At 38.6% G+C, this 13,067-nt stretch overlaps 1 protein-coding gene across 4 annotated transcripts in view; it reads left to right on the top strand.

Moving 5' to 3' along the window:
• Window positions 1-13,067, top strand: part of LOC106550260 (solute carrier family 22 member 15-like) — a 30,463-nt gene that overhangs the window by 3,305 nt on the left and 14,091 nt on the right. For all 4 annotated transcript variants that reach the window (XR_015695166.1, XR_015695165.1, XM_087702471.1 and 1 more), the window contains exons 2-5: window positions 5,630-5,776; window positions 6,304-6,436; window positions 7,809-7,973; window positions 12,897-13,026. Coding sequence is in view for 2 of the 4 variants with exons in the window: in XM_087702471.1 (XP_087558597.1) it covers window positions 5,630-5,776; window positions 6,304-6,436; window positions 7,809-7,973; window positions 12,897-13,026 (575 nt within the window). In the remaining 2 variants the exon portion in view is untranslated. The remainder of the gene's footprint in view (window positions 1-5,629; window positions 5,777-6,303; window positions 6,437-7,808; window positions 7,974-12,896; window positions 13,027-13,067) is intronic.

Raw genomic sequence — 13,067 nt, 5'->3', positions numbered from 1 at the left:
CGGCTTTTCCAAAGCATGATGTTTCTGCACATTGAAAAGATTCACCCTCACTGGTCTAGACTTTGAGAAGTCCTGCCATAAATATAAAGGTGCAGCAGAAGCTTTTACTCTTGCTATTTAAAAACCTATGAAACATTTCCTAATACTCAAATAGTGTCACATTAAACGTGAACAAAGTTCGGTTCTTAGAACTGCAGCTTTGCCCAGCATGGTTGGGAAGTCAGAAGTTATCTGGGGGAGTGGGGAAGTGTTTGTTTTTGATAAGCTTGCCTGTTAAATATTTGAAATGGCATCATGGGAGGTGAGCAAAGGGTTTGTTAAGAAAAGGTTGATTTATTCTGTCTCCCAGGGTTGTAGTCCCTGTAGTGACAATGCAACTGGCTGCAGAATTTATGTCAGTCCAAGTAGGCCCAGCAAGCCCTGCTTTCATTGAAATGATTTCACCAAGGATTGTACTTGTTGGAAGAAATGTCCTTCTGGGTTTTTAGAGGTTTTTTTAGAGTTTTATTGAACACTTATAGGCTGCCCTTTTCCCTGAGGGGACTCAGGGCGGCTTACAATAATGAGGGAGGGGAGTGCAAGACATAAAAGAAAATGTGAGTAAAAAATAATTAACAATAAAAGCACAACATTCACTCAGCATTCGGGCGGGGAGAGAGTAAAGTCCTATCCCCAGGTTCAGTTCCAAGTGGGAAAAAAGACATTGAAAACATGGTGGCTATTTGGAAAGATGGTTTTAATAGTGGACAGGACCACATGGTTTGAGGTCCTGGGGAATAGGGGATCACATGTCTTGGAGATGTTGGGTGAAGAAGAAGAAAAAAGAGAAGAGATGCTTAGAGTACCCTGGTTTTATGTCCTCTCTGGGCCCCACCCCAGAGCTTCCCTTCATGTGCAAGAAATGCACTCTGATTGGTGATCAGACTCCCAGGGAGCATGGGTCTTAAGCTAATTTTGTAGGCTGTCTGTCTTTTGAGTCCCAAGCTTGGTTGACTCTTGCTGGGTGATGATGCAATGAAAGGGCTTTGGGACTCCTATTATGACTCTGCCTGAAGTAGGTAGATCTTTATTATGCAGAATAGACTGGCTCAGGCCTTAATGGCCCATTGACAAAGGTTGGGGGGGGGCAGGAAGCTGGAGGGAACTGCTTTGTCTTTAAAACATGTTTCTCTTTTTCTCATCCAGGGAAATATAATATCCTGCCTTTTTTAATATTTCCTAAAATATTTCATTTTTCTAGGAGAAGGGTGGGTGCTAATTTCCTATATACTTTTCTTTGCCTCATAGAGAAGAGAAACTATCATATATTTATTTAAAAGACTTACTACAATAAGCCCTAAAAAAAGAAGGAAAAGAAACACATGGAACAAAAATGGAAAAGCGTTTCAGTCGTAGAAACATAGAAAACCGACAGGGGAAAAAAACCCCTAGTGGCCATCAAGTCTGCCCTTGAGGTTTTATAGCTTTCTTTTTCTTTTTCTTTTTTAATTTTAATTTTGTTTTTAATTTTTCATCTGATGATGAACATGTGTTCATCCCAAGCATGTTAAAAGTAGTTAACCAGTTTTATATTCATCCTCTCGACATGCCCTCAGATGCTCAATCCCAGTGCCTGGGGGAAGAACCAGCTTTTTAGGACCTTCCAGAAGGCGAAAAGGATGAGGCCTACTGAATAGCTGGGGGAGGGGAGGGGCTGCTATGAAAAAGGAGCCAAATTTATGGAAGGGACCTTCAAGGCATGCCGGAAGAACATAGAATAGAGGGGAAAGTAAGCAATAAACTTGGTCAAGGCTGGGTGAACTATTTCTTTAAGCCTTGTAAAGTCAGTCAATGTCTTGAGATTGCAACATTGCAGCCAGCCATGGTCACATGGTTACCATTTGTGAGTCCCAAAGGTGCTTTTTCAGGAGGCAACTGGACTTTTGTTTTGCTTTGAAGACCATTTGTCAGCTTCCCTGCCAATTTCCCATAAGCAAAGTCAATAGGGAAGCTGGCAGGGGAGGCCAGAAGTTGCTTCCATCCTACCACATTTCCCCACAAATAAGATAATAAGCCCAGTTGGGCTTTTGGGCCGATGCGCTACAATAAGCTCTCCCCTGAACATAAGCTCTCCCTGAAAATATTGCAACACAGCAGCAGCCATGAGGTGACCACGCTCGCTGCCTCCTGCACCTCAAAAAGAATAAGACCTCCCCGAAAGTAAGACCAAGTGCTTATTTTGGGGGTCAAAAGAAAATAAGATCCTGTCTTATTTTCAGGGAAACATGGTACCTCCTGCTGCCTTTTCTTCCAAGGAGCCCTGCTATGGAGCACAAGACACACACACACACACACACCATGCCCACCTGGCTCAGTAGCAGTCCCCACTCCATAGCCCACCTGCTCTCAGAAGTGCCCATCTGTGGCATTCTCCCACGCACCTGCAGCTATCACCTGCTGGCCTAGAACTCCAGTCATGTAAGGTCCTCTCAAGCACCTGTGCAGACTTGCGGTTGCAATAGCAACCAGGATTACTGTTGCTATGCCTTGTGAACATGTGACATTACCCTTTACAACTGCATCTCTCGGCCACAGAAATCCCATCCCAATTGCCATCATAATCTGAGGATTAGCAGTAGAAGTTATGGAATGTTTCTTCTCTAAAATAGGTATTTAAGGACTGATAGTCCTGAGTGTATGCAAAGACTGGTACAGCTCATCAGAAGGATAGTGGCATGAAACATTGCCAATAGTGGCACGATTGCTATCTATAACTCAACTGGAGGCTGCTATTTGTTCTGTGGGAGGGTTCTGGGAGAAAATTGGTTCCCGTGATTCTAGAATGTTTCTAGAGGAGTGTGGATGTAGCTTTGGTTATATGAATACCCACTACAAAAGCATCACCTTAGCCTGGAAAAACAGGAACATCAGAATGAAACTTGGTTGCCCCACTTGATTCTCTCTTGCTATTAGAGGAAGAGAAATTATCTCGGATTTTCAAGATTCCGATATTATTCTTTATAATAATAGAATAACAGAGTTGGAACTATATCTATGGATTTATGGCTGGTTGATCAACTGTACTCCGTGTGTAGTCCAATCAGAATAGAGTTGGAAAGGACCTTGGAGTTCTTCTAGTCCAACCCCCTGCTCAAGCAGGAGACCTCGTACCATTTCAGACAACTGGCTGCCCAATCTCTTCTTAAAAACTTCCAGAACATCCACAACTTCTGGAGGCAACTCATTCCACTGACTAATTGTTCTAGCTGTCAGGACATTTCTCCTTAGTTCTAGGTTGCTTCTCTCCTTGATTAGTTTCCATCAGTGCTGGGTTTCTACCAGTTTGGACCAGTTCAGCTGAACCAGTAGTGGTTTGGCGGCCTTGGGCACTGGAACTGGAAGCGACCCAGGCCTGCCATACCCCTAACTGGTTCTCCCTTAGGCGCTGCCATCCTGTTTTCACTTCTGCCCATGTGCAGAAGCATTTTATTGCATTGTGCATATGTGCACAGTGCATATCAAGCGTGCACGTGCAGTGTGCATGAGCAAATCGGCGGCAGAGCCTGCCAGAACTCACCCCTGGTTTCCGTCCATTGCTTCCTGTCCTACCTTCTGGTTCTTTGGAGAATAGGTTGACTCCCTCTTCTCAGGGCAACCCTGATATATTGAAACACTGCTATCATGTCTCCCCTAGTCCTTTTCATTAAAGTAGGTATAACCAATTCCAGCACCTGTTCCTTGTTTTAGCCCCCAGTCATCTTTGTTGCTCTTCTCTGTACTATTTCTGGAGTCTCAACATCTTTTTTACATCCTGGAGAACAAAACTGGATGCAGTATTCCTAGTATGGCCTTACCAAGGCATTATAAAGTGGTATTAACACTTGATTCTATCCCTCTGTTAATGCAACCTAGGTCTGTGTTAGCTTTTTTGACAGCTGTCACACACTGTTGGCTCATATGTACCGTATGTTTCGGAGTATAAGACGCACCGGAGTATAAGACACACCAAGGATTTGAAGAGGCAAAGGTAGGTAGGTAGATAGAGGGAGAGAGAGAGAAATATAGTAGGTAGGTAGGGGAACAGAGTAGATAAATAGGTAGATGGAGAGAGAGGGAGAGAGAAAGAGAAAAATACAGTAGGTAGGGAGGGAGAGAGAGAGAGAGAGTTGGTCGGTATAAGGGTATGCACAGCCATTTTGTGTGAAGGGGGCGAGGCTTCGGTAGGCAAAAAAAATGCTGTATTCGATGTATGAGACACAGCCAGATTTTCAACCTCTTTTTTGAGGGAAAAAGGTGTGTCTTATACTCCGAAAATATGGTAAATGATTGTCCACTAGGACTCCAAGTTCCCTTTCACAATTACTACCTTTGAGCCAGGTATCACCTATACTAAAGCTGTATATTTGGCTTTTCTTTTCTAAATGTAGAACCTTACTTTTTTCACCATTGAATTTCATATTGTTAGGTCCAAATGTTCAAGTCTGTCAGGATCTTTCTGTATCTTAAGCCGATCTTCTGAAGTGTTGGCTATTCCTGTCAGCTTGGTGTCATCTGCAAATTTAATGAGTTGCCTATCTATCATCTAAATCATTAATGAAGATATTGAAGACTACTGGGCCTGAGACAGAAGTTTTGGGTACCCCACTGCATACTTCCCTCCATGTAAATGCAGTTTCATTGAGGACGTTGAGTATGGTTGGCTAGCCAGTTACGAATCCATCTGATGGTGATGCTGTCTAACCCACATTTTTCTATCTTATGAACTAGTAGGTTGTGGTCTACATTATCAAATGCCTTAATGAAGTCCAGGTAAATTATATCCATAATATTTATCTAGTCTAATAATTTTGTCACTCAATAATATTTATTACAGATAATCCTTGACTTATGACCACAATTGAACTCAAAATTTCTGTTGCTAAGCCAGACAGTTTTTGTGAGTTTTGCCCTATTTTATGACTTTTCTTGCCACTGTTGTTAAGTGAAGCACTGCAGTTGTCAAATTAATAACATGGTTATTAAGTGAATCCAGCTTCCCTGATGAGTTTGCTTGTCAGACGTTTGCAAAAAATAATCACATGAACCCGAGACACTGCAATCGTCATAAATATGAGTCAGTTGCCAAGTCTGAATTTGATCAATGACTACGGGGATGCTGCAACCCATAAAGCGTGAAAAATGGTCATGACACTTTTTCCATTGCTGTTGTAACTTTGAATGGTCACTAAATGAACTCTTATAAGTTCATTTTATTGTTGTAAGATGTGGACATCCACTAGTTTTGTGGCTTCTGTTTTCCTGATCTAGAAAAGTCAAAAGATTGACATCACATAATTCTGTGCCATTCTTAGATACATTTCCTCTATATTCACATTGGATTGTAATCAGTTAATATATGTAGAATATCAATGAAATACTGTATAATACATTTCAGATTGCTCCTAGGAAGAATATACATGCCACTGATCAGAACATTTTCTTTTAAGTATTAATATTGTGTGCTAGGAACTCTGTGTATATTAGACCAATTTGTATGTGAAATGTTTTCAATATCCACCCTCCCCCCAAAGCTATGATCCATGAACAAATGTGCGTGTGTGAGAGAGAGCTGACAGTTTACCATAAATTACCTCTTTTTTTCCCTTTTAAGGTGTTTGTTGCCTTTCAGTCTATGCTTATTGTTCTTGTGGGAGCTATCCCAGAATATCATCTTGACCAAGAAGGAATTCTGAGTAATACAGAAGCTCTTGCAAAACATGTCAGGTTTACCAGTAACTTCACATCTATAGCAACAGAGGCAAGTATTTTTTTTCCCCGTGAGTTAATATTTTTATGCAGTTTAGGTTCCCAGCCAAAACTACGCATCTCAAAAGGTGGGAGCATAGAAGAGAAAAGCACAGTCACGGTCATGTGATTTCCCACTTAGCAGGTGCTTCACTCGCCCAATTTTGGTTGCTAAATGAGGACTACTTCTACTTGTTACTATAACCTAAATCATATGACAGCATAGGGTTAAGCAAAAATAATTTATAGTATTCTTTGTTATTTAATGTACTTACTATCTTTTTTACCATTCATTTTTATATTTCAGCATAAATCATAAACCCTTTGAGCAGCTTGGGAATTTGATCTTGGCCCAATTCCTGAGGTTTTCACCTCCAAAAAACAAAACCTAAATTCCTACCCCCCCCCCAAAGCGATTATTCCACTGAAAGAAAAATGAGTGGACAAAGCAGTTTTGGGAGTTTACTGTGATTAGAGGCAATCACTGGAATTGTAGTATTTTAAATGAAAATAGTCTCTTTTTTAATTTGTCTTCCATAGTGGTATTTAATCAAACATGAAGCATACAAAGTGAGCCTGGCCTCATCCTTGTATTTTGGTGGGTTACTCATTGGAAATATACTGTTTGGCCCATTGTCAGATAAATTGGGCAGAAAGCCTGTGTATCTATCAGGTAAGATGTTAAATAGCCATTGTATATTATGGATGTATTTGATTATTCTCAAGCCTTTTGTCTAAGCCAGGGGTGTCAAACTCAAGGCCCGGGGGCCGGATCCGGCCCACGGGGTGCTTAGATCTGGCCCACAGGGCCGCCCTGGAAACAGCGAAGGATCAGCCAACAGTGCCTCTGCCAGAAAAAGTGGGCTTCCAAGCTTTATTTTTGGCTGCAACCGTCTCCTGCAACCCTCTGCCAGCAAAAATGGAGCTTGGGAGCCCATTTTTGCTGGCAGAGCTCTTGGGCCACCACAGGTGCCCCAACACAAGTGACGTCGAGCTGACCACGCCCACCCTAGCCACGCTAAGGTCAAACCCAACTCTGATGTTGTGCTCAGTGAAATTGAGTTTGACACCCCTGGTCTAAGCCAAGAAAGCTGAAAACTTTTGAGCAGTAGTTGAGATAGTCTAGGCAACCTTTGGTTAAGTTGGGGGACAGCAGAGAGGGGACCTTTCTTCTGCTGAAATGCAGCTTTGAAGAGCAGCAGCTCATAATACCTGGAAGAGAACTCTTGAAGCTGCTGGGGTTTGGGCAAGAAGCAAGCAAAGACTACGGGTGCACAAATGCTGCTTGGCCACCTATGGGCATAATTTAGCAGGAACATTGGTTTTAGACCAGTACTTAGCACGTATGTTGCTGAGGACAACCTATATATCATGAGAGACTCAGTTAAAATTAGGCATGAGGAGGATAGGATTTTCATTTGAAAGCAGTGAAACATAACATATAAACAACTACCATATTTTTTATAGGACCTGACATAGTCACATCTTGCACCACACATTTTCTTAATACCCTGTTTCCCAGAAAATAAGACCTCCCCAGATAATAAGCCCCATTGGGCTTTTGAGTGCATGCACTAAAACAATCCCTCCCTGAAAATATTGCAACACAACAGCAACCATGAAGTGACCACACTCGCTGCTTCCTGCACCTCAAAAATAATAAGCCCCCCGATAATAAGACCCAATCAATATTTTGGGGGTCAAAATAAAATGAGACCCTGTCTTATTTTTGGGGAAACACAGTAAATGTACCATTTATTGTTTCTTGCCACAATATTTTAAATTCAGAATTAATAACATCACATCTGAAATACATTTCATTAGGATTGCATCTCCAATATTTTACCTTTTTCTTTAGAAAATGTGGAATATATATTTGCTTAGAAGATAATAATTATACTAGTTTTCTTAAACCATTATGGAAAAAACTGGTAATTTCCTTTCTGTCTTTTTCCGTTTATAAATTTGCCATCGTGATTAGCAGTCTCTGGATACGGTTGGATTGCACTATATTAATTTTTCTTTATTGCATATCTTTTGTGCAGGGCTTTTTATGGATGTCATTTTTGGATATGTTTCAGCATTTGCTCCAAATTATGAAATATTTGCAGCCTCACGCTTTTTTGTTGGAATTACAAATGGCGGAATGTCCTTAGTGTCTTTTGTTTTGACACAAGAATATGTAGGAAAATCTTTCTGGGCAATGACAGGTAATATTTGAGGATTTAACTCATGATAAAAGAAACACAATTGTTAAAATTCTAGTGTATCAAAAAATTAAAAGCTATTTATTGTTGAAATATTAGTGTTTTAGTCTAAATACCATTGCCTTAAAATATCCTTTCTGAAAGTGCACAGTCTAAATCTTGTTCTTCTATTTCCCTAAATTAAGTTGATTTAAATCACTAGTAAAAAGGTTTGATTTAAATCAACTCGATTTAAATCATAATTTTTAAAGAGCAATTATCTCTGCTGTGAAATTGTGTGAATGCATCAATGCAGTGTATGTTCTTTCAGCTTGCATAGCTTGGATTCATTGAACTAGTTTACCAAAAATGTAAATATTGCAGAATATATAGCCCCATGCTACATAACTAAGCTCCATTTCATGCTGAATAAACTAAATTATTAATGTATCTTAAATTTAAAATTATCTTTAGATAGATTTTTATTCCAAAAGCATTTTATTAAAATAAATTTGATAAAAATAAATCCAGTTTAAAATTTAAAAAATCCAGTTTAAAATTTTAAAAATCTGATTTAAATTTAAAAATCTGATTTTTTTTATTTTTAAAAAATAATAATTGATTTTTATCCACCCTGTCTGTGAAAAATAAACCTTTACAACATCACAGATTTCTATATTGCACTGTATATTCATAATTGTATCCATATCTATCTATCAGTCAAAGAATTGAAGCTTCCAGGAGGAATGATTAAACCACATGATCCTCTGTATAGTAGAAAGTTTTGACATTACTAAATACTGTATTTTTCAGAGTATAAGACACACCAAGATTTTGAAGAGGCAAATTAAGAAAAAAATTTGCACTCTGCAGACCTCTCAAAAACGGCCTGTGTTTTTTTTGCTAAAATGGGCCCATTTTTTGTCAAAAAAAAGTGGGTCATGCATAGCCTTTAGGAGGCCTGTAGAGTGTTCCTGGAGACTGGAGGTGGGTAAAAACGAGCAAAAAATGACATTTTTTGTGAAAACAAAAAACAAAAAGGGCATGCATAGCCTTCAGGAGGTTTATAGAGTGCTCCTGGGGGCTGGGGGGGGGGGCAAAAATGCCCCAAAACGGCTCTCTGGAAGCCCCCTAAATGCTATGTACGGCCATTTTTGCAAATGGGGCAGAGTTTGGGGAGGCCAAAAATGCTGTATTCAGTGTATAAGACACACCCACATTTTCACCATCTTTTTTGAGGGAAAAAGGTGCGTCTTATACTCCGATAAATTACTTCTTTACCTCCCTTTGTCTGTGGTAGCTGCCAAATCATCTTTAGAGGTTTAAGATTTCTGTGTTGCAGTTTTGATGGTATGAGAGAACAATGGAAACCCCATTGATGATGGAAAGCCCACATCCTAAAGTTTTGATATAGCCTCCACTGTAAACTATCATCAAGAGATGGCAGATACATCAACTTGATCTAATGGGCATCCAATCTTTTTTTTTTTTTTCAAGAAAGGAAACTTTCAGTTATACTTTTTAAAAACGGGCTAAGGCGACATCTTGAAAAATAATCTCCTTATTTATATTTGTTCTGTATTATTTTCCTCTCTTCCTTTCCCTTCTAAAAATGTAACCAACGTCCTGTGTTCATATTCTGTTGTTGATTTATTTTTCTTTTTTCCCCAAGGCACTTTCCATTTTGTCTATTCCTGTTTCATCTCCTGCTCTTGGTTACTTTCCTTATATGATTTATTTCTCCTGTTAAATTATCTTGTCTTATGTATGATTCCCTGATAAGCTGACCTTTGAGAGGTTGAAGAGATGCTCCGTTGCCAGTTGCAGCCTGCCATCTCAGGTGCTGTGGGGTTTAGTATGTTTTGGACATTGAGCTAACTAAGATAGTTAAAATTTAGTCAAGGGCAGGGGAGGAGAACTGTTGCCCGTTGCTTTTCACAGTAGCATTGATGATTTGATTTGATTTGATTTGATTTATTCAGTTTGTATGCCGCCCTATTCCCGAGAGACTCAGGGCGGCTAACAATCAAAAGGGAAGGGGGTACAAAATAAAAATAAAAATAAGAAGACATACACATTTTAAAAGCAACAACAGTCATAGCCTTTGAATGGGGCTGAAAGGTTCAGCAGCCCCAGGCCTGCTGGAACAGCCAGGTCTTAATTGCTTTGCGGAAAGCCGGAAGGGAAGTGAGGGTCCGGATCTCAATGGGGAGATCGTTCCAGAGGGCCGGAGCAGCCACAGAGAAGGCCCTCCCCCGGGGAGTTGCCAGTCGACATTGGCCGGCAGATGGAATTCGGAGGAGGCCTAGTCTGTGGGATCTAATAGGTCTATGGGAGGTAATTGGCAGGAGGCGGTCTCTCAAGTACCCAGGTGATGTGTGTTTTGTCATGATGACAATGTCTTAAACTACTGTGAACTGTGCTTGTGTTGCTTAGTGTACAGTATTTTTGAGGTTTGATGGCTAATAACACCACATTTTTTAGTAGTACAATAAAATTATATATCAATGGAAAGATAATTTAATCAAGAATATAATGCAATAACTGTTTTGAAGGATTTGCTATTAGAATAGCAGTTATAAAAAAGAAAAGTGAAACAAATACAAAAAATGAAATATACAAAAATTATCACCACGTTAGTTAATACTTAGTTGGGTAACCTTTAGCATGAATTATGGTCTTACAATGTCTTCCCATGGAGTGAACCAAGTCTTTTAATTCTGCAGCTGTTATTATGTGAAATCAAGATTGAACGATTGCTTCTGTTAACTGGGTTTTAAGGCTTTCTATATTTGGGTATAACTTTTCATAGAATGCAGATAATTGAACAAAGTTTGTTGCATTACATTCGTGATTAAATTATCTTTCCATTGATATGTAATTTTATGGTCCTACTCCAAAAGCAAGTGGTGTTATTATCCATCAAACTTCAAAGATACACTTTTCCCCAAAGGTTTCCACAATTTTGGCCACTACTGTAAATTAACAATATATGTCAAATACTTTCCCCCTATAATTCTCATGTCTTATAGAAGTTCTGTAAGCGTAAATTTCAATTTAATAAACTGACATAGAAACCAGTCCCTATGTATTACGGATAGCCCTTGCTTAATTATGGTAATTGGCACTGAGAGCTCCATTGCTAAGTAATGGAATGGTAAAATGGGACCTCATCTGGCCACTACTACTTATAACAACAGTTTCAGCAGTCACCCATATCATTGTTAGGTGAATCCTGTGCAGTCGTGTGATTTCCATTTATGACCTCCTGCCAGGGTGGATTTGATTTAAATCAAGTAAATTTAAATCATCTAAATCAATAGTAAAAAGGCTTGATTTAAACCAACTTGATTTAAATCATAATTTTTAAAGAGCGCCTGTCACCTCTGTCCCGTAGTGGCTCCTCCTCTGACCCACTGTTGACACACCGACAGTCCCATTCACTTTAATGGGACGGCTGGTGATGCAGCAATGACACAATAAGGTGAGGGACGTGGCAGGCAGCAGGTGAGTGGATGCCCGCTAACAGGCGCTGCCATGATGGAACTGAAATGACAGGTGCTCTTTAATAGTATATTTATAAGCTGCTTAGAAGGTTTCACTTCATTTTTACTGCTTGTCCTTCTTCCTCACCCTTAGAGCCTGGTGGTACAGATGCATTTCTCTTCAAACAATCATACAGTTTGTAGTGTGCATAGGTTTGCAAAACAATGGGATAAAAGAATATTCCTGAACTTTATTTTATGATTTATCTCATGGTTACTGTGAAATTGTGTGAATGCATTAATGCAGTGGATGTTCTCTCATCTCGCAGAGCTTGGATTCATTGAATGAGTGTACCAAAAATGTAAATATTGCAGAACATACAGCCTCATGCTACATAACTAAGCTCTATTTCATGCTGAATAAACTACATTATCAATGTATCTTAAATCGAGAACTATCTTTAGATAGATTTTTATTCTGAAAGCATGTTATTAAAATAAATTTTAATAAATATAAATATAAAATATAAACAAAAATAAAAATAATCCAATTGAAATTTTAAAAAAATCCAATTTAAAAAAAATCTTTTTTTTTATTTTTAAAAAAATCATTTTTTATCTACCCTGCTTCGTGCTAGCTTTCCCATTAACTTTGGAGATGCTGCAACAATCTACAACTATGAGGATCATACAAGGAAAATTCCTCTAGTTCAGCATCATTGTAAATTTCAACAGCCGCTAAATGAACAATCATTCAACAAGGATTACCTGTAGTTGATTGGGACTGAATTCCATTGTTTTAAGTATTTTAATTAAGTAAATGTGTATTAGATTGTAGGTTTAGAGTATACTCCATTGAGCTCAAGTGAGATTTTATGTCCATACAAATGTGGCTAGAATTGCTAATAACATTGAAAAATACTACTTTGCCCTGTGCTTTAATCTGTATATCTCATCCCAAGGTAGGAAGCTATGTTAAAGTATCCTGGATATCTTAATGTTGTGACCTTACCCTTCCTTAGCCTGTTAAACTTGTTGTCATGATTGATATCTGCCCAAAGTCATATTTTTAAACAATGAGAATCTAATTTCTTAAACAAAGAAAGGATTAACAGCTTGCACCGCATGTTATGAACTTAAAATAATCAAAATGTTTCACGGTAAATTAATCTGAATTTGTTGACAACTTGACAAATCACAAAGATATTATTCAGTGAATAACTTTACTATAATTAGTATATTATTATGTATGAAAATGAGTAATGATTCTTTACAATTATTTGGTTTCAATATTTTAATTATTGCTTTGTTTACCTATTTGTGAATTTATAATTAATACGATTTCATGTAAATTATACACTTAGCATAATAAATTGTGTTCTTAATATGGGTGTAGTGCTGATATGTCTTGGGTTTTTTCCCAGTATTTTATAAAATTCTTTGTTTTTGTTTGTATCTTCAGGCTCGTTGACAAATTTGACATTTGCATTTGGCATAGCTGTTTATGCCTTACTGGGCTATTACATAAGAGACTGGCGTCTTCTTGCCTTTGTATCAAATTCTCCAGGAGTTTTCTTTTTTCTTCTTTCTTTGTAAGTCATAATTAATATTCCCAGTAGACAAGTGTAAAACA

Source organism: Thamnophis sirtalis, unplaced genomic scaffold (assembly GCF_051295495.1).
Source record: "Thamnophis sirtalis isolate CommonGarterSnake01/CBP01778 unplaced genomic scaffold, rThaSir2_p1.2 scaffold_15, whole genome shotgun sequence".
In the NCBI taxonomy this organism is placed as follows: domain Eukaryota; kingdom Metazoa; phylum Chordata; class Lepidosauria; order Squamata; family Natricidae; genus Thamnophis; species Thamnophis sirtalis.
The sequence above is the reverse complement of the archived record's forward strand: the minus strand, read 5'-3'. Positions and strand labels throughout refer to the sequence as shown.